The sequence below is a fragment of the Zonotrichia albicollis genome, chromosome 6, assembly GCF_047830755.1.
Source record: "Zonotrichia albicollis isolate bZonAlb1 chromosome 6, bZonAlb1.hap1, whole genome shotgun sequence".
Classification (NCBI taxonomy): domain Eukaryota; kingdom Metazoa; phylum Chordata; class Aves; order Passeriformes; family Passerellidae; genus Zonotrichia; species Zonotrichia albicollis.
Genome location: NC_133824.1, coordinates 38,876,054 through 38,896,539, shown reverse-complemented (window position 1 = coordinate 38,896,539; position 20,486 = coordinate 38,876,054). Strand labels below are relative to the sequence as shown.

The 20,486-nt window shown below is 36.5% G+C and overlaps 1 protein-coding gene across 3 annotated transcripts in view; it reads left to right on the top strand.

Moving 5' to 3' along the window:
* Positions 1-20,486, top strand: part of CHID1 (chitinase domain containing 1) — a 119,631-nt gene that overhangs the window by 20,407 nt on the left and 78,738 nt on the right. For all 3 annotated transcript variants that reach the window (XM_074543276.1, XM_074543278.1, XM_074543279.1), the window contains exons 9-10: positions 16,320-16,421; positions 17,624-17,779. In XM_074543276.1, coding sequence (XP_074399377.1) covers positions 16,320-16,421; positions 17,624-17,779 — 258 coding nt within the window. The remainder of the gene's footprint in view (positions 1-16,319; positions 16,422-17,623; positions 17,780-20,486) is intronic.

Below are 20,486 nucleotides of genomic sequence, written 5' to 3'. Positions count from 1 at the left end.
AGAGTCCTTTACTTAAAGGATTGAAGGCCTAGCTGCATTTTGGGGAGATTCCTTCATATCCCTCAAGCACCTATGCTTTGACCTTGGTTCTGGATCATTAATCCTCTAAAGTTTTGCAGATTTCTCTGGAAAATTGTGTGTTGGTATGCCTTTGCATCACATGACTTTTCAGTGTGCTATCAAGTACTTTGAGTTTCTTCTGATATGATTGAATCAAAAATAATGCAAAATTATTATTTCTTATCTCCTGGCTGTCATTTATTCCAGTCCTTCATGCTGCCCTCTTATGTCCTACATCTCATCTCAATTGATAGTTACTTTAAAAAGTAATTTTCTGTTGCTATTAGTTTTATTTTATTACAGGTAAAGAAAAAGAGAACATTTCAAAACATTTTTCTAAAATGCCTCATCAGTCACTGCATCACACAGATGCTTTTTAAAATGCTAATGCATGCTCTGGTAGAATTTAAGTAATTGCTATAAACAGTGTTCACATTTGAAGTGCATTTGTGTTTTGGTGGTAGGAAGAAAGTGGAGAATAGCATAAACCTCAACATTCCTGTTCATTGTGATACCTACTGACCTTACCAAGGTCAGCCAGAGGGACCTAACTCTGCTTTGTTTCTGTAAGTCATGTGGGGCTCTACAGTCTGTTTTTTCTAAGTTCCTAAACAAGAGTTGGAGCCTCTGCAAAACCTCTGTATTCTTAAACACATTTTGCCTGGACCAGAATTTGTATTTTTAAGATAACTATCTTTCAGGACTATTTCTCTGTTGAACACCACACTGAAGTTTGAATCTTGTGTTGTCATTGGTACCTCCTGCTGTCCTGAATATTGGCACAATAGTGAGATCACAGTTCTGAAACCTTTCTGAACTGGGATTTAGGGATGCACTATTAGATCTGGAAAGAGATGCTTGTCTAAAGTGCAATTTTTAATCTGAAATAAGTTTTACATGCCTGTTCCTAAATGGCCTGTTTGTAGAGGAACTGTGAGAAATAACAGCTGCAGTTTATCTAAAAGAGAGTCTCATTCCTCTAAACCAATTATATATATATTTTTTATGCATTCCTAAAGTTTTTGGGATTTATTCATAGACCTTATGGCCCAGGAGGATTCATTATTCACATTATTTTCAATCAATAATCTTACATAAGCCACCTATCTCTGTCTTCTATGTGTGTGTTCTAATTGCACTAACTAGAAAAAAAAACACAAAGTTTTTGAGTAAATAGGTTTTTGCAAATAGATTCATATCTTACAGAAACATCCTAAAACACTCACAATGGCCATGTATACTTTAAAGCTTAGAAATATATTTGATTTAATGATATCAATAATCAGAATTCTGAAATTTTCTTTCAACCTTACTTGAATTTTTGGATAGCAGCTGTACTTGAAAATATTTGATTTATAGGATACAAGGCCTGAACTGAAAATCACTTCCTACTGTGTATTAAATATCTCGTGTCTTGAAATTCACTTTGGGTTTTAACATTTCCACATGGTTGAAAGTGTGTTTTAATGCATCTTATATTCTTCAGTTTTTGGAATCACTGTAGACTGTTAATCAAAAATACAGCAAAAAGCATGGAAATAAGTACCATCAAGAATGAAATAATAGAACAGAGTTCAGCAGCTGGCAATAGACTGATAGAGGAGACATGAGCAGTATGTGGAATATCCTACCCAACTGGGATGTTAGGAGCTGAAGCATTGTCCCTTTTGTGTTCTACCCTGATTAAAATTTAAAGAGAGCATAGTCAAATGTAAGCAGTTTATTTAGGAATTTGTAATTTAGACTCTTTTGATATGCATTAAGATCAAAGCAGTCTCTCAGCTAACGCTATCTGAAAGGAGACACTTAAGAGCTAAAAATACCAGTTTGCATAGGGAAAACCCATCTGGAAAATGCAGCACTGCACATGAGATCAAGTGTGGGATGCAGGAAGAAAACATGTTGGATCATCTGTTTAACTTCTCAAATTCAACTTCTGCAACAAAAACTAAGTGAGACCAGTCCTCTACTGAACCTTGCTTTAGTAACTGAAGGTTCCAGTGGTGCCTTTGGATTTTGGTTTGTTTGTAAAATGTTCTGGTCTAAAAGAAAGTTTCACTCTTATTAAATCCACACATTTTATAGCTTTTCACAACATTAACCAGAGGCAGTTGAGCTGGCATAATCAAGGGTAATCAAGACGTGGGAATGTGTTTGGTTGTTGATTAGGAGGCAGGAATCTCTCTAGCAAGCTTTACTGTCACAGAGAATGCATGTAGAGCTCCCATGATAGAAAACTGAGATTGAGATAGTGTTTTCATCCATCTGATGTGTAGGAATTGCATGATTTTCCTGCAAATGTTAATGATTTGCAAGAGAGAGGAACAGCAGGAGCCAAAGCTATTCTTTATGAAGTGTGTATATGTAATTCTCCCTTGTGGATTGGAGTCTTGCAGTTACAGATGTCTGAAGAGACGTGCAAGGATTCCAGTGGTGTTTAAGTGGTTGCTAGAGCAGATGAGTTGGTGAAGACTTCCACTCTGTCTTTCAACAGAATGTCTCAAAAAGTTGGAATTTTACTGCTTTTAACATGCATGGATAAACTATAGGTATCATTTTCAATAAGGTCAGTGGGTAGCTGGGCATATTCTGTCCATTCTCATGGTGAGTAGCTCCATTGGTCCTACTAATCCTGGGCTTGATTAAATTCCTGCCTTAAGTATATGAAGTTCAGTGTTTTATACTGGGTAAAGATGTATGAATGTTTTTATACTGATTTCACAAACCTCTTTCCAAATAGAATATCTGTGCTGGAGTGCACTACCTTTATACCTAAATATGCACTTGCATAACTATGTTGGGGGGAAAAATAAATATGGCAAATGCACCTTGAAATTTGGTTGCACCTGTTCTCATAAGTCATTGGGTCAGTTATTTTGTTTCTCTGTACTTAAATTCTTTATAATGTTATGAATGTATTCTCAAAACAAAAAGTGAGACTTTGTGTAGTAACTCTTTTCTGTGTGCAAGTAAATTGAATTTTATCTGACTAGATTATTGCATGTTTTGTCCAGGTTCAGCAACCATTTTTTCCACTGTGTTTCCCAAATATTATCAAGAAAATAATGAGTAAAGAAAATAAGGTTTATATACATAAGCTATCATTGGAGGAAGCATCAGTAATTTTTCTGTTTCTTGCTGTCTTGTGAGAAAGAACAAAGACAAAAAGTACCTGGAAGCTGTAGATATGGTGTTTTCTTCACAGAGGTTCTCAATCTATTCATGGCTGCATAACCATTGCCTTCCTGGCATTTGTAGTTTACTACAGACTTTAGACATGTGATATAAATATGGCATTTGTAGTTTATTACAGACTTTACACGTGTGATATAAATACGTTAAGTCTCAGTATACACTCATTAAAAGCTGTTAATTTCTTTAAACACAGTGTTAAATAACCCTATATTTAGGTTGTTAGTGATTGCTTTCCTTGGGCTTTTATCATCCCCTGAAGTACAATGCTTTGGGCAAAGTAGAAGTGAAAATGGCATTGGTTGTGTCACTTCATGATATAACACTATACTCTTTATTGACATTTTGATGGTTAGGATATGCACTAGGCAGTTTGGCCTGTGTGATGGATATCTTTTTAACACACTTCTCTTCAGGCTACAAGACAGTAGCTACTCCTTGAATAGCAGATGATTCCTTATCTCTTAATTTTGTACGGAACCCATAAAAGAGAGAAAGTAAACTGTGAAGTAAACAAGTAAACTCAGGTGCTGAGGTGAGAGGCTGCCCTGCCAGCATGATCTGTGGTGGGGCACTCCAGTGCTGCTCAGGGGGTTTCCTGAACTGGAAAGCCCTCAGGGAATCCACAAGGAGGTGAATTGATTGAAGAGTATCCAGGAGCCCAAGAGAGAAATGGATTACAGGAATCACATCCTACCTTCCCTGGTAGAAACCTTTTAGGCAAACAGGGCACATGACACAAAGGATTCCCTGTCATCTTTCCACCTGATTGAACATGTGACTTAAGGGATAGGGGCAATGGTGACAAATTCCTGCCTGTTGCAGCAGTTGCATCTTCTCTGTCATTTCCCACCTTCCCCACTTTGTCACTATTGAGAGTTTTAGAGTTACAGATGTAGCTACTGCTGCATTTCTGAGAAAAAAATATCAAAAATCTCCTGAAAAATCTCTAAAACTATGGAGCTTTGTATGTATCAACCATAATTAAAATGCATGGAAGACAGTGTTAGAAAGAGATTGTTTCAATTGTTTAAGAAGCCTCAGGTAACACAAAGTAGCTTTATACTTTCAGTAATTTTGTCAAGTCTAGCATAATAATAACCAGATATGTCAAACCTTGATCTTTGATTTAAGTAATTGTATGCAAAATAGCTGCTGTTCTTAGCTGTGTTTTAATAACATGCCTGCCAGTACAAAGCAGAGGTCAGTGAGCAAGATGGTTTCATTCAGCCTTGTGGGACACAGTGTTGGGGATTATTAGTGAGAGTGAAGCACTTTGTAAACAAACCACTGGAGCTGTCACTGTCCTCGTGACATTCTCAAAAAATGCTGCTATTGGCAAATTGCACACAGTTTAGCTAGAATAATTTGTTATCTCCTGACTGGTTTCTGACAGCATATATCAAAGCAGTATTTAAATTAAAACCAAACATGTTTCTTCCTGATAAAAGGTACACTTAACCTCACAGCTTCTAGAAAAAAATTCTGTCTTTATTGACTTCTTGGAATGCACAGCTGTAGTGCAGCTGCTTTAATTTTAAAGCTACAGGAACCCAAACCACTCTCTATCTTCAAGTACTTGAACATAATGTATGTTCTTGTCTCATCAAAATACAGCAAACATCCCCAGCTTTGGATTTCATATTTGCATATGTGAGGAAAAAAAAAATCTACAGCTTCTCTTTCTGTTGCTTAAAACTTCTATAGGTATGTATTATCAGTATGTTCAAGCATCAACTGCCACTTCTTCAAAATTAACATTTTAGCTACTCAGTTTATTCTTTATTCTTGCTGCAAAAAACATTGTGGATGTGAAGTACTGTCTTAAGTACTTTAGCCTTTTCTTTGTAGAGCTGCTGTGCAATGAAAATTACCAGAATCTATGCAGTCTTCATTACTCCTATCCAGTAGCAGTTGATACCAGCTTAGTTTTGCTACTCTGCCTCTTGGAAAGATTGGCAGGAGGGTAGACATATTGTCCCTTCTCTTAGTGCTGTCATGCTCTTTTCTGCCTTTCCTATAAATATACTTACATATTTCACTGAAAAGTAGGAAGAGCAGATAATGAATAACTGCTCATCGACCTCACACTTCCTCAGCCTAATGCATGCCACAATTGACCAGTGGTTTGCATAAAGAAAATAGGTGCTTTGGTCTTCTAGAAACTGATTGTGAACAGATACTTGTAATTACATTATCAGTAATCTGTCATCTTTAGAAGTTGCTGCAGATTCAATTGCCTTGCCATAACTTTGTGTATGCAGAATGATGTGTTTGTTGGTTTGCTATTCCAGTGTATATATACACACTGTCTCCCTTAGAAGTATTTCTGGCAAGTACCAGTTCTGATGTAGAATATACAAGTAAACAGCAGGGTAGTTTTTATGATAATGTATGGTAAACAAATTCAATGAAATTATAAGCAGCTTCTAACATGTGTCTGTTTTGGAGTGAAATGGGAGCTGTCACTTACTTTTAGCATCATTCTCAGGAAGGACTATGTGGGACAGAATGTAAAATGTTGAAATTTTGGTAAGTAAATAATGCTGGATTAAACCAGCAGGAAACATATTGCTTGTTCCAGATGAAGTTTCCAATTACCAGATTATGTCAAATAACAGTATATTACAAAACCAACCAAATTTGTAGAATACTGTTTATTAAGTAGGATTTTGCTTTCCCAATACATACACCTATAATTATGAAAGGTTACAATATTTATAAGAAACCTGGTCATAATAATCTTATTTTGTTGGAATCACTAATACTGTTGATGAATTTTTCCACATGTATAACCTTTCTGACTTTTCTTTCCAGTTTGTCAAATGATCTCACAGAAAAGCCAGCAATTCTAAAAATGGTGTTAATTTATTGTAGAGTTACTAAGTATGTATCATATATGCTCTGCACTGGACAATCAGTATACAGAAAATGGGATTGGAGGGAAAATTTGAAAGTTAAATATGCACAGTTTCATATTTGTTGTGCCTAGTTGGTAATAATACTTTGCCCTCTATTGTTCCCATAGTTGTCCATCTTCCTGTGAGTATCCTAAAAAAAAAAAAGGGACTGTCAGGAATATGGGGAGTACAGTTACATATCAAGAAATTTTGTAATTGGGCCCTCTGCATAAAATTCAGCACTCAAGAAGGCACAGAAATGTCTCTTTAGAGGGCTGTCTAGGCTAACTGACTGGTGTAGTCATTTTTATTGCATGTTAGAGAACCTGTATAATATGTTTGATTTGGATCACAAGATATAGCTTGAGATATGAATTTATACTGAGGGGAACAGAAGACTCAGTAGGAAATTATTACTGATTACTGAGTATCAGTTACTGGAGCAAGTTTAATAATGTCTTCAAATTATGGTAATGCTATTAAATCCTACTCAGTCATGCTACTGGGCTCATGTTTTTTCCCCGTATAAAGGCTCAAAGTATAGGTCTGTCAGTCACTTCTCTTTTTAAAGTGAATTCTGTTGGTGACAGTAAAGCTGGATGCATGTTAATTGCTCTAAACTACATCTGTTTCCCTTGCTGATGACTTCCCTGGTTTTGCTACTCTTTGTTGGGCTGCCAGCTCAGTACAGCATGGCTCTGACTGCAGCCATGAGATGTTCCATGCATTTCGCATAGATTCAGAAAGGACTCAAGAGGAACAAATCTATTCTTAGAGCAGCCTCTTTTGAAGATTATACCTTACAATATAAAATCAATGCAATGAAGGTCTGACTCTACTGACATCTTCTGAAGTGAGTGCATGCATCTGGTTTTGAATTCCCACTGGGGAGAATCATTGGAATAATCTGTAGGTCAGCTAAGAGCAGCCAAAGAGGAGAAAGGGTGGAATGTATTCCTCTGCATATCTGTCATTTGTAGCTCTACCAATTCTGAGCCAGCTGGTGTAGAGCAATTACTACATAAGTTTCGGTATTAAGTTGGAAAACTTTCCAAAAAACAAAGAGAAGAAAAATGGTGAGCATTTTATGCAAGGAGGAATTAAGGCTACATTTGGTGCGTTAGAGTTTTTAAATGAGGCTCGTATGTTCCAGAGTGCAAGCTTGTTTTGCGTGATGCTCTGCTGTTGGAGCATGGCTTGCCTGGGCACTCAGCCCTGGCATGAAAGGCACTTGAATAGTTTGGAAATTAGGAGAAGCAAATGGTGACACAGTGGATGTTCATTTGTGCATAGTCTTTATTAAATGGCTCCTATGAAGAGACTGAAGCAATGTAATGGAAGAAGCATGAAAGGAGCTGAGTTGACTTTCCCAGAAATGGAACTGGTAAATACAACAAGTGTCAAAATTAAATTTTTTCTCATTTGGTAGTCAGATTATCTGGTTTTGTCAGATGTGTATTTCTTATGTTGACTTCAGAGTTTTAGATACACTGTATTTTTAAAGTTACACTGTAACTTAAGAATTTTAAGTGACTGGTCTGACAGCATGCCTCAGCTCTGAGGACAGCAGTTTTCAGGCTTATTTGTCCCTAGCTGTCTGCTGAGATTTCATGCTTTGTTTTCAGGGCATATATTGCTTGGCATGTTTCCCCTTCTTGACTTCTGTTACTGGTTTAAACCAGATGGGCCACAGGTAATTAGTTTGGCTTCATGAAAATGGTGTAGGCTACTCCATGGCAAGAACAGATCTGTGCTTCTCCCTGTTTGGAGAGCAAGGACTGCAAAGACAATGGCTGGGATGTGATGTGTGTATTAAAGAAGAGTGCCAGCCCTTAATGTTCTGCAAAAATTCATTAGGTACAGAGATACCATTCTGCTTCCTGATAAAAATATAGCAAGTTTTCACTTTCAGTCTGTTAAAATTCACAGTCCCCCAGTGATATGAAGCACTAGGATTGTATGAAGGAACAACTCCCAGGGCTTCTGTTGTGAATCTGTAGCACTCAGTTACACTTTTCTTGCTTGTCGAGCTGTCTAGGTTTTGTTAGTTTTAAAATACCTACATTAATCTTCCTTATCTGAGAATTTGGTAAAGAGATTTTTGCCACTGAGAAAATTTGAACACATTCAGTAATGTGATTTGTGGTCTTCAGTAGAGATATTGTTTATTTTGAATTATGATCTTTTCTGTGGACAAGGGACCTTTTGCTCTGAAGGCAGAAAAGAGCCCTTTTGCTCTGAAGGCACCTGAGTGTCAGCATTGCTGAAATAGGTACACCAGAAAAAGACAGTGCACAGGTAGGGCTGCAGGTTTTTACTTCTGAATTTAAGCTACTATTCAGAATAATAGTATTCAGAATAGTAGTAGAGTGCAAGTAGTAGTATTGGAAGGTGCAAATAATTTTTTTAAAAGTCAAAATAAACTATGACTACATTAATTTTACTAGAAGTTTGTCTAGCAAACTCTTAAAAGCTACATATGAATGGATGTCAAAACTCCCAGACTACCTACACCCTTAGAAGGTTCTCCCTAATGTCTAGCCCAGGTTTGCTAAAGCAATTATCATTAGAATCATTATCAAATGAACTGCTAAACTCTTGTGTTTCCATTAAAATTCTCCTTTCTCATTTGCTCATTCTTTTCTAATTTTTGTCTCTTGGGATGATGTTTCTCTGACTTACTAACAATAAGATGTCCTTTCATACTATGTAAGCAAAATGAGATTTGGAGATGTTAAGATGGGCTTTAAATGGGAGGGGAGGGACCCTCCTGCTTTTGTTTCTGCCCTTATCTGTTCCAGCACTTTAGTATGGGAAACTGGCAGAGTGTTCTCTGAGTAGAACCAGATGAATAACCATGACTGGAAGAGTGTATGTGACCAGAGAGAATCACACTGGTTTTATGGAATAACCTGTGTTATTCCTTTTCAGTTTGATTTTTAATTCTGTTTTAAGAGGAATAAGAATTTTGTACAGAGATTGTAAATACATTAAAAAGTTGGGAGGAGAAGTTTATACTAACTTGGCATTTGTGTTATTTGTTTCTCCTGAAATGGACTGACCTTAACATTGTGGTTCAATGGACATTTTTGGGTTTGAAATGCACAGTCCATGATTTGTCGTATTGATCTGGGTTTGTATGCCACAAGATCAGATACTGTGTTTGTATCATGCTTCACGTCTTGCAACATTTTGTCCTTAGAAGGGAATTAGAGAAAAAAAAATAATCTGTATTTCAGAGAATAGTGAAGGTACTTGAGTTTACAGTAAGCATGTGCATTTTCTGAAATGCCTGAGTAACATGCATCTCTGCAAAAGCCTTGATCTTTTGTCTTGGAGGATGTGCTTACTGAGGGAGAGAGGTCAGAGACGGAGAACATGCTGTGCTTTTTACAGTCTGCATTCAGCTGCATGGAATTTATCCCCCACTATGTGGAAATCTGCTTTTGTCTACCTGAGGATCTCTTTTTTGTTGGTTAAACATTCAATATGGTCATGTTCTTTTGACAGCAGAGATTACATCTGTAATTATTGTTCATGACTTTGAAGAGCAGTATTGTTTCAAGATCCTGTTGCTGACTTGGCTGTTTCATACAGTGCTGTTGTAGACACACCTTAATTCTGTTTTTAGCCTGATTTCTGAGGTGACAAGGTGTCTGTAAGCTTTCTCTCTTACATTTTTCATCTCTCTGCTAAAGCTTCTTTGGCATTTGACCAGTTTCAAGCCAAATTGAGATAGGCATAGAATTTTAATAGTCAGGTTCCTGTTACTTCATGAAAATATGTACCTGGACAGATGAAGATAAAAAATCTTTTTTTTTCCCCTAGACCCAGCTGTAAGAGGGCATTGTAAGTGGAACATCTATAGGACACCAGAAATGTAGTTGCAAAACATCCATGGAAACAGGGATTCACATAGAATTGTTTTCTAAGTACTGATAGTGAAAAATTAGTGCAGTGAGCTGTCATTCTGAGAGTTTTGAAAAACCTGAAATGAGAAAGGGTATAGTTACAAAACTGTTGAGGATTTTTTCGGAAAAGGAAATGGTTTCAGATTGAACTTGGTTACGCATTTGACTGTTTCATTATCAATGCCTATAATTGTGTGATGAACAGAGTAGTCATTTAGCTCTTTCTTCTATTTTAGAACAGACTTCATGCAGGAAGAAACAGTGAATTTTTATTCAGTGATTTTGCATGAACTGAATTCAGTGGTCTGTGTTCATCAAATGCAGTAGCATTATCTTGTAGTGCTCCTACCTGCAACGAGCTATGAAAACCAATAATATCTCAAGATGAAGAAAGCTTTGCAAACAGTTGCTCTACAGAAAATTATACATGACAAGAAAATTAAGTCATTACTGAGAGGCTGACTTCTGAAATAGAATCATAGTGGAAACAGAAAATCAATCAGTTTTCCATTATGAAGGCTATGCAAAGATGAGGAGACAGGAAACCTCTCTTTTAAAAAGGAGGGTGAAGGTGAGGTAACCCTACAAGAATGCAGTTTGAACTTGCAGGGAATAGCAGTCAGTTAAAAGACTTTTTTTCTCCTTATTTCATTTTGAGAGTCATTGTAGTGAGACAAGAAGTAATTGAGAATGTAGATTCATTTGAAAGTAAATGAAAGCAGCTTTCATTGTTGAAGTATTTTTTTCCAATCTTTCAATATGAAAAACTACAAACTCAAAACCTTACAAAAATACTTATCAGTAAAGCGTTACTGGGAATTTTGAGACATATAACTGTATGTAATTTGGAAGATGCAGGTAATAAACATTCTAGGCTGTGAAACAAACCCCCCTGGAGTTATTTTAGGCATTAAAAGATAGAGTACTAAAAAAAGACTGTGGAATTCTAGGCTGTGTATATGGAAATACCAAGGAAAACAGGTGGTTTCTTCTAGATCTGTGATGTTGTCCCAATAATAGGGATTTTGTATATACACGTGGCAGTGTGCCATTGGGAAGTGTTGACAGATTCTCAGGAATGTGTGCAAATAAGACTTATGCTCTCAGGGGAATCATCGTTCTGTAAGTTCTGCCAGGTTGCCATTGCTCCCTTACTTGAAAGGAGAACTTGTAAAGATTATGTTGTATTCCTGAGGCTTTTAATGGGAAGGATTTCTGTGGATGTTATGTAAGGCAGCTTCTTTACTGTTTGTTAAAAGGAAAATACCTAACAGCATAAAAAATGTCCACTTAAGGTTAAAACAGAAATTAACTGGAAAGGAAAACTCTCATTTTCTCTTTGCAATGTCCTTTTGTTCCTCCACCCCCTTTCTGCACACCCAGCAGTCTCATGCTCTGTTTCCTATCCTTAGTGTTAATAATTTCCCAGCACTGATAGTTTCTACTTGTAGAAATTTTTGTAGAGATTTTGTAGAAAGTCACCTCTCTGAATTCCTGATGTATGGTGCTTTATCCTTTAAATGTTGAACTGTAGTGGCAGACACTTTTTAGATTAATTCCAGATATGTATTTTTACAGGGCTAAGTCCATATTTCTTATAAATTTTAATAAATACTTTAAAATACCATAAAGAACAGATATTGTATCCATTAGAAAATTTTATTGGTCCAAGAAATTTAAGCGAGTGTTTACATTTGGCTGGTATTTTAGAAATAGAATCCTACAGATTTTTCTAGAAAACAGAAAATTGAAGTATATGGGATAAATATAATTCCTTATTAACAGTTGTTTCAAACAAGAAAGAACAAAAATAAAGCTTAATTTCTTTGAGAGGTGCTTTTCCTTTTTAATAGCAAGGAAAACACATTGACCACAAATTGTTAGTTTAAAATATTGATTGTATAAGATAGAGGCTACAGTTTGATTTTCCTTTTACTGTGGAATTTTATATCATTACCAGTGTCTGAGGATTTTCAAGTCACTCTTTAAGTGACAGAACTGATACCTGTCACACTTTTCATGTCTTTTCTTATGGAAATTTATTTATGCACTTCATACTTTGCATTGGTGTAGTCTTGCTTAGATATTTCCCCTGCCTGAAATATACATGCCAAAAAAAAAAATAAACCATATACCCTGTACTGAAAGTAGACCATGAGTGTAAGATGAATTTTTGGATCCTGAATTGTCAATCAGAAAAGTAGTTTGAGTGATGACTCAAGTCTGAATACTTCCTAGCTTTGCATCTACTTTTCACCAGAGCATTTATCTTTGCCAGAGAAGCTCTTTCATCAAAACATGGAAAGCATATTGGATAAAGAAGACATAAAAATACAATATAATGCCTGGTTGCATAGGTTGAGACATAATATTGCACTGCCACATTGAAACTGATTTGAAAGGACCTAAAAACTCCAGTGCTTTCTCTACAATAATGCAAACCAAACCTGTGACTATGAGGCCTGAGTGAGTTTGAGGCCTATTTAATAATAAAAAATCCTCAATTACCTCAGATTAAAAAAAAAATGGTTCTTGTTAATAGTGTAAGGCAATGGTTTTCAACAATCCCAGAAAAATCAGTCTTGTCCTCTTGTCTTTCCTTTCTTCCCAGTGTCTGTTTCATTAGGGTATGCACTGAGTAGCAGGCTTGGTTGTAGATTCAACTTATATAGTTCAGTTTTTCAGTTGATTATAATTCACATTCATGTATTTTGTTCAATCCAGATTACTGAAAACCTCCATGGGTGCTAAATAGCTATAGTTGGTACTATCAGGAATGCCAGGGAATTTCAACCCTTTGAGGATATCCATAGGTGAATCTGGTTTCATCCCAATGCCCTGTGCTCCTGTAGGGTCAGGGCAATGTCATCAGGCCCATCACTCGTGTGGCCTCCCCAGTGCCCCTGCCCCAGGGAACAGTGCTGCCCCAGGGAGTGAGTGCTGGCATGGGATGATCCGGGGGGCTGGAGCTCCAGGGCTGGGGATTGAGGGGCTGGGAGTACCAGCTGTGCCACCCTTTCTCCATCCTGTCTTCATTCTTTCTTCTCCCCTCCTACATCATTATCCTTCTCCCAGGTGCGGGAGGGTTTCAGGATCTTGGGACAAGAGTTAGGGTCTGGTTTTCCAAACAGGCTGAGAGGAGCCCTGGCTTGCTCTAGACCAGTAGAAGTTTTAAGAGCAGATTTGCAGAGAAAACTCAATTGTTACACTTGTCTCTCCTTCTGCAATGTCTCTTAATCTTCTTCATAAAGTTTTAAATTAAACAAGCCATGTTAAAAAAATAATCCCAAGTGAAAGTGGAATCTGCTCCAGTTTAGCAGACTAGAAATATTCAGCAAACTGGGTAAGTTATGCCAAATTCTCTTCAGGACAGGGGGATTTAGGCTTGAGTGTTTAAGCAAACAAGGGTAACTGTAAGTACAAGCTCTTTTTTTTTTATTTTTTTTATGGAGGTTTAGGTTGGAACCTTAGGATAAGAGTTCAAGACATGTTTGTACAATGCTCTAGGTATATGGGGAGATTATCAGGGCTGTCTTGTGCAGGGCCAGGAGTTGGACTTGATGATCCTTGTGGGTCCCTTCCAACTCAGCATATTTGATCATTCTGTGATTCTCTATATATTGTATAGAGCTAATAAATGATGATGAAGCTTCTGCCACTTCACTGACTATTTTGGAAATGGTCTTAAAAGTTTAGAAGAATGACAAGCTTTTGACGTAGTCAAAAGTAAAGTATTACTGTTTGACTTTTTAAAGTATTAATCAAATGGAAAGTATTACTTGCATGGACTTTGCATATTCTGTGCCAAGTCTCCTGACTTTCCCTGCTTGATTTCTCAACCAAGTAGTCAGTAGAACATGCCTGCCCTTGAATTAAGTTTACATAAAAATCAGAATGATTGAAAAACCTCCAGTTTGAAGTATAATAGCTGTTGAAAAAATATTTGGGTTTTATTCTTGAGTACCACTTTTCTTGACTCAGGACAATTCTAAAGGCGTGAGTCAAATAGTCCTGGTTTTGTTCCAGTGGAGTTTCCCAAAGTGCTTGACTAGAGCAGAGTTGACTATTCATTGAACTGGTGAGTGGTGCTTGTTTTTTTGGAGTGCTACTGTTTTAACACTATATGTTAATGGACAAAGTATATTCATTGCTGCTGGGTTTGTTCCAAGTTGGAAATTTGTGCCCTTGCCATTCAGATGACATTCCCTTGTAACCAAAGTAGTTGAGTTACAAAATTGCTTTGGAGAAAATGATGGCAATATCCACTTTAACCTGTGGGTTTCTTTTTAAGTTACACATGCAAATTTCATTAAAGTACTACCTGGCTAAATCTATAAAGCAATCCAACTTGCCCTAATATCTAATATACATTATAATTACTTTTTATGTTTTTCCCTTCAGGTGTAATCATAATCAATTTACTGAAAATGGGTTTTGCTGGAATTTGCATTGGGAAATTGCTTTGCCCACAGACATCCAAGTTGCCATAACATTGTTTCAAAGATGTATTTATTATTTAATTCTTGTAGAACAACTGTAGTTTGCAATTGCAGTACATCACAAGTAGATGACTATAAGAAAGCCTGAGGTTCACCAGTAGGTTCCAGAAGTGAAGATTTTTAAAAATTTGTTACAACCCTTGATGGAAAAGAATGAGATTTCTCCTTCCTGTGACCAGTATATCATTAGTTCTGAAAATCTGACAGGCGTGTTATGTGATTTAATCTGCCCTAGTTTGTAACCTGCATTTTGTTCACCTCTTTCCTTATGCAGTAGAACACAAAGTGTCCTTGTGAACTGATGAAGGAACACTGTTATGCTCTGGTGACCCATGCAGCACATATTGTTGGATGTAGAATTTGCATGCTGATCCAAAAAGGATAAAGGTCAAAATATGTGATTTTTCTGTTTATTACTTGCATCTGTCACTGAGCATCTTTTTTGGTTTTTTCATTTAAGATGGAACGTGAGTGGTTTTAATAGCATATCTTGCTTATACAAGGTTTGGTTTATAATTTCATGCTCAAGTAGCAGTTTCTGGTAGTATTGTGAAAGTCTGGATTCTCCAGTCTCTCTCCTCTGCTCTCTAGAGGAATCTTGTACAATGCTATAAGTTTGTCTCTTAAATGGCAGAGGTGTACCGCAGAGTTTTTAGCTGTTAAAGTACATTTTTTCCCCTTCTCTCTCTTTTTTGCAATGTCCCCCTATATCCCAGATTATCTAGGACAATATCCTACTTCTCTACCTGTTTGTCTCATGTTAACATGCTTCAGAGCCCTCTGGTTGAGGACAGGGTTCTTCTGGCAGTAGCTTCTCCATTTTAGTCCAGTCCCATCTTTGCAATGTGATTAAGGTTGCCTTGTGTTGCCTGCTGTGCTGTTTGTGCTGCTATGTTGAAATTACAAATTCTCTTTGAAACAGATTCAATGTTTTCAGGCAACTTGTGTGAACTAATTGTTTCCATCTTGAATGATGGAAGGAAGGCAATAGCCTCTCTGAGTCCAAAACAGACAAAATGCACACCCCTTCACCCAGGAAGATAAGGTAGATATTAATCCAGATTTATATTTTGTAAATCAAGAGTAAGCAAGATAAAAGGGGAAGAATGGTTTTCCATATTTCATACCAAGATGTGCTGAAGGCATAACTAGACTTTTGTCTAGAAAAGGTGATAGAATGGATTTCTTCTATCTTCTCCCCTGCCCAAAGAAAGAAATTGACCTGTTTTTGTCTGAAGAAAAGAGTTTTTCTTTCTTAAGTATGGTATAAACTGAAATTGTTCTTTTTGATGTCAATAAAAAAATTACCTTTGGTTTATATTTTTCTATTAACAGCTGCACCCCCCCCATTTATTTAAGTATGCCTTAGTGTTTTAAGTGTCAAAACCAGTTCAACAGCCCAAGCAATTAAATGTTTTGTAAAACCTTTTAGAGTTCAATTGATTGCTACCTAAGGCAATTTGATTAGTCCACAGCACTTATAATCATTATTGTAACCATGCTGGAAATGTTTATTTGGTAAGTATGCTGTGGAAGTATGATTCTTCCCACTGGCCACCTACATAGCATTGAATTTTTTTTTTCTTAGATGTTTATTACAAAAATGGCGCTGAAATTAATATTTTAATTTTTTTGGCCACCTCAGAATGAAAGATTTTTCTTATGTGATCAGATGGTATGAAACCTAAACAAGAGAATAAGCCTGGTCATTGTTGTTATTTATCTCTTCCTGTTTCTGTTTTGCTTTGTTTTGGAAGGGCCAACCAGCCAGGAATGTTCACGAAGAGAGAATTTGATCAGTTGGCCTCGGCAGTAGACAGCTTCAGTCTCATGACGTATGACTATTCAGCGCCACATCGGTAAGATTCCATCTGACACCAGAAAGAGCATTGAAGGAGCTAATTCCTACTGAGGTCTGGTAAATCCACAGATTTACCACTTCTAGTAAAGTGGGTAGTGCTTTGTTCTTGTATGATACTAAAGTTCTGGGTTAGTAATTAAAATAGACAATTTGTCCAGAAGCTCAAAACTAAGTACATTTTTAACAGCAATGTGTATCTGGACTTTGGATATTATGAAAGACTTTGTACTTCAGCTAAAAAGGCATTCTTTTAAAAGGATAATTTACTCTTTTCCAGGCTAAATAACTCTCTTTGAGTTATTTAGCACAGTTCTGCAGGATAGGTACATTAATAATCTACTAATAATAACATTGTCAAACAAATTCGTTTAAAACAATTGATACTTCATTTGCCTTTAAATATGAGCACAGTTCCCAGCAACTTTGCTCTGTTGTATTAGCATGTTGAGTTTTAATGGCACAGGTATCATGAAGGCTTTGAGGCAGATGATTAGTAGGGAGTAGCAGATGTTGATATTTGTAAGACTGGGATATCCTCTTCCTGTTACCATGCTAGAGAGTGCCTTTTGTCATGTCAATGTTTGAGCCAGACCCTGCTCTCCTCTCCAGTGAGGTAGGAATGGAATGAGCACAATATCCTAATGTTATGTACATGACAACTCAATTACTCTGTGTATTAAGGCTATGCTCTTTTTTTTCCTGTAGGTTTTTGTTTGGTACTTTGTAGGTTTTTCCCCATAAATAAGTGTTACACAATTTTGCTTAATAGTCACTAATTTTATAGTTCTTTCTGCAAGTAAATGGTCAATTCTGTTCCAGTATGTTTTGCCAGATTGCTGCAAAAACATTGAGGAAAAAAACTGAAGTCATACAGAATTTTGAATTGTGGCATATGCATTGTGCAAGACCCAGTAGCAATGTGCTAGGGGGAAACATTTTCTTACCTCTAGGAAGGAATTGTGTGTCTCTTCACCTTAGAATTGAATCAAAAAGTCAAGAGTGGGGCAATCATGTTTTGTATATCAGGACTTCAAGCTACAGAAGAATGTGCATTTAACATTGATAGAATTATAGGTTCATCTTCACTGATTTTTGCGTGCCAAAATTTTCTTTTTACAATTACACTGGTCAAAAAGAGAAGGCTGAGTGTGAACATGTACTTTTTCTAACAGTCTGTTTGATTTTTTGCTAACTTGACAGACCTGGTCCAAATTCCCCCCTTCCCTGGGTACGAGCTTGTGTTGAAGTACTGGATCCTGATTCAAAATGGAGGAATAAAATACTTTTAGGACTGAATTTCTATGGCATGGACTATTCTGCTTTGGGAACTTCTGGGGAGCCAATCCTTGGCAGCAGGTATGACTTCTCTGGATTGTAAGTGCTTCTGTATGATATATTCTCACAAAAATTAGAAATTCACAAGTAGTCTTATTTAGAAATATGGATGAGTTAGCAAAACAGAAACGGCAAAAGTGATAAATCTGCACATGCAATAGTAGCTCACCAGTTAGAGTAAGACCTGTAACTTTCTTCCCTGTACAGAAATGCAGATAGATGGCACAGTTATCCTGTCAGAACTCATATGCAAAAATGGTTTGTGTAGTTTTCCCTCTTTCCTCTATTCATGCTTATACATGCAGGTTGCCATCTTTGTGTTAAAAATGTTCTGCAGTATTGTCTTATGCTCTGCATCATTTTGGGGGTTCCTGCAGTTGTCCTAATGATTCTCTCTCTCAGCTCCTGAAGTTGTTACTTGTTACTTTGAAATTTGATAATGGTTTCCAACAGCAATCTTTCAGTGCTGATCTCTGAATCAGACTGAATAACAGGAAAGGGGAAAATAAATACCTTTCACCATTGTGTATGGTGAAAGGTATTAAGCAAGTACTCCAGAATGACTTCTGAAAAATTGATGGTGATGGTTAGGCAGGAAGAATACTCAATAATCAAAGCATTGTTGATTTACAGACTTCATTACACAAGCTCATCAAAATTATGTAGCTTCGCTGTAATATTTACAGCTCCTTTTGCAAATGGAGTGTAGCACTATCTAGCAGAATAAAAGGTTCTTGTTTTTTTTCTGAACTTCAGCTTTTGAAATTAAGTTTCCACTTGAAAAACACTGTGCACTAGGATGGCATTTACTTTTTGTAGATTCTTCTGACTATATTAATTCATGTTGCTTTTTAATTATTGGCAAAAAATGCCCTAGCCAAGAGTAATGTATAAAACTTTAGGCTTTATAAGTTTTACTTTTTTTAAAAAGTTTTTTAAGTTTTACTGAAGAGGCTATTTACCTAGTAAGACACTGGTGCATAGTATGGTTCTGTTAACATATTCTTCACTGACAGATCATGAGATTGTAGTTTTCCAGGTATTTACCAGAAGCAAGAGTTTCTGGACAAAGTCTTTAAGAGGCTTTTAGTTTATGCATAAAACACATCAATTTTCCCTTTGCTATGTTACCCATTGGTCAGTGGCTATGTTTATTTTTCCAGAAATATAGGTCTAAGCATCCGCAGTTGTATATGTCATGTAATAATGTAAAGGTAGAATAGGCTCAAAATAAAATAGCTTCAAAATAGGCAAAACTTCTGATATAAAGAGCAGAAAAAAAGGGGGTTTTAGTGTAAAATAAGCTTTCTGCTACTTGGTGTCAGGCCATTTGTAAGGAAGTCTTTTGACCTGTAAAAAGTGCTGAAGGATTGATGCATTTCACCTTTAAGGCACTGTCCATATGATGTAGTGGTAGTGAAACTGAGCTGAAGTACTAAAATTAAAATTAATTCAAAGTCTGTTCATTTAAGTGCAGTCTGGTGTGTGTCAGCTTCTTTGTTGTAGACTTCTGCTAAAGTTTTTGCATATGAAATTTATTACATGTCTCCAGCATGTCAGTGCTCCTTGGCACACAGTAAGGTGCACCATTTCTTGTTGAAACATATTCATTGGAATCTGATCCTCTTTAAGAAGAGAGATGGAGAATTGAAAGATTCAGTGGCAAACTGTGTATTCTAAAGTTGTTTGATGTCAGTGTATTATGCATCTTAATTGATTATTAGCAAAGTGTAAAGAATTGCATGCAGAATGCAGAAATCTATGCTGCTCTCGAGTTCATGTTTTTCTTTAGGATAGGAATTATGTGATGGAAAGAGATGCTGAACATAGGTGGATTTCATTCTTTACATATTTTTTTCAGTCCAGAAATTCATGAAATAACTTACAATAGAACTCCTATTTGCATAGCATATTATTTGGCAGTGGTTTTTTATTGCAGAATGTAATATAAAGGTAGAAGGTAGAAGGTATACTTGCAAAGATGTACAGCCTTTCCGTGTAATATCCTGTTTCCTCCATACAGACAATAAGAAGTAATAGGTATATATGTATATCCTTGCATAAACATATATATCTATATAGATATAGCTCAAGATTAAATTAAATTAAAACAATTTCTCTCTTAGAGCAGCACAATGTAGCTTGTCCTTGGGTGTTGTTGCAGTAAGAACTACAATTTATATTTGTAGCAACAATTTCTTTCTTAAATAAGCTCAGTCACAACTATTACTTATTAATGCAATGAGTCAATCACAGAGATTACAGCACTTTCTGGTGCTTTAATCAACCAAGTACGGTTTGGTTAGCTGCAGGGAAGCTGCATTCCTGAGTATATTTCATTGTGACATAATTTTTATGAAATCCTAAGCTGGAAATTAAGGTGTTCTGTTTGTGATTCTTCAAATCACCTGTAGTGCTTCTGGCGATGTTTTCTGTCCTCTGGCTGTCAAGAATCAGGTGTCTGAATTGTTAAGATGCAGAGATGCAGTCATTCTAACTTTCCACTGTATTAAAATCCTGTCAGAACATAACCATCTGGTGCTGCTTCCCTGTTTTTCTAGTGATCACCTTGTTCCAGCATGTCCTCTGTTGATACTGTGACCTGACAGTATTTCCTCTTCACCTCACAAGTGTATGTCTTGGGTAAATAATATTTGCAGTATACTCTGAAGCTGAAGAAATGGGTTAGTCTTTCTGAGAGATCTTTGAGCCCTATTGAGACCTGCAG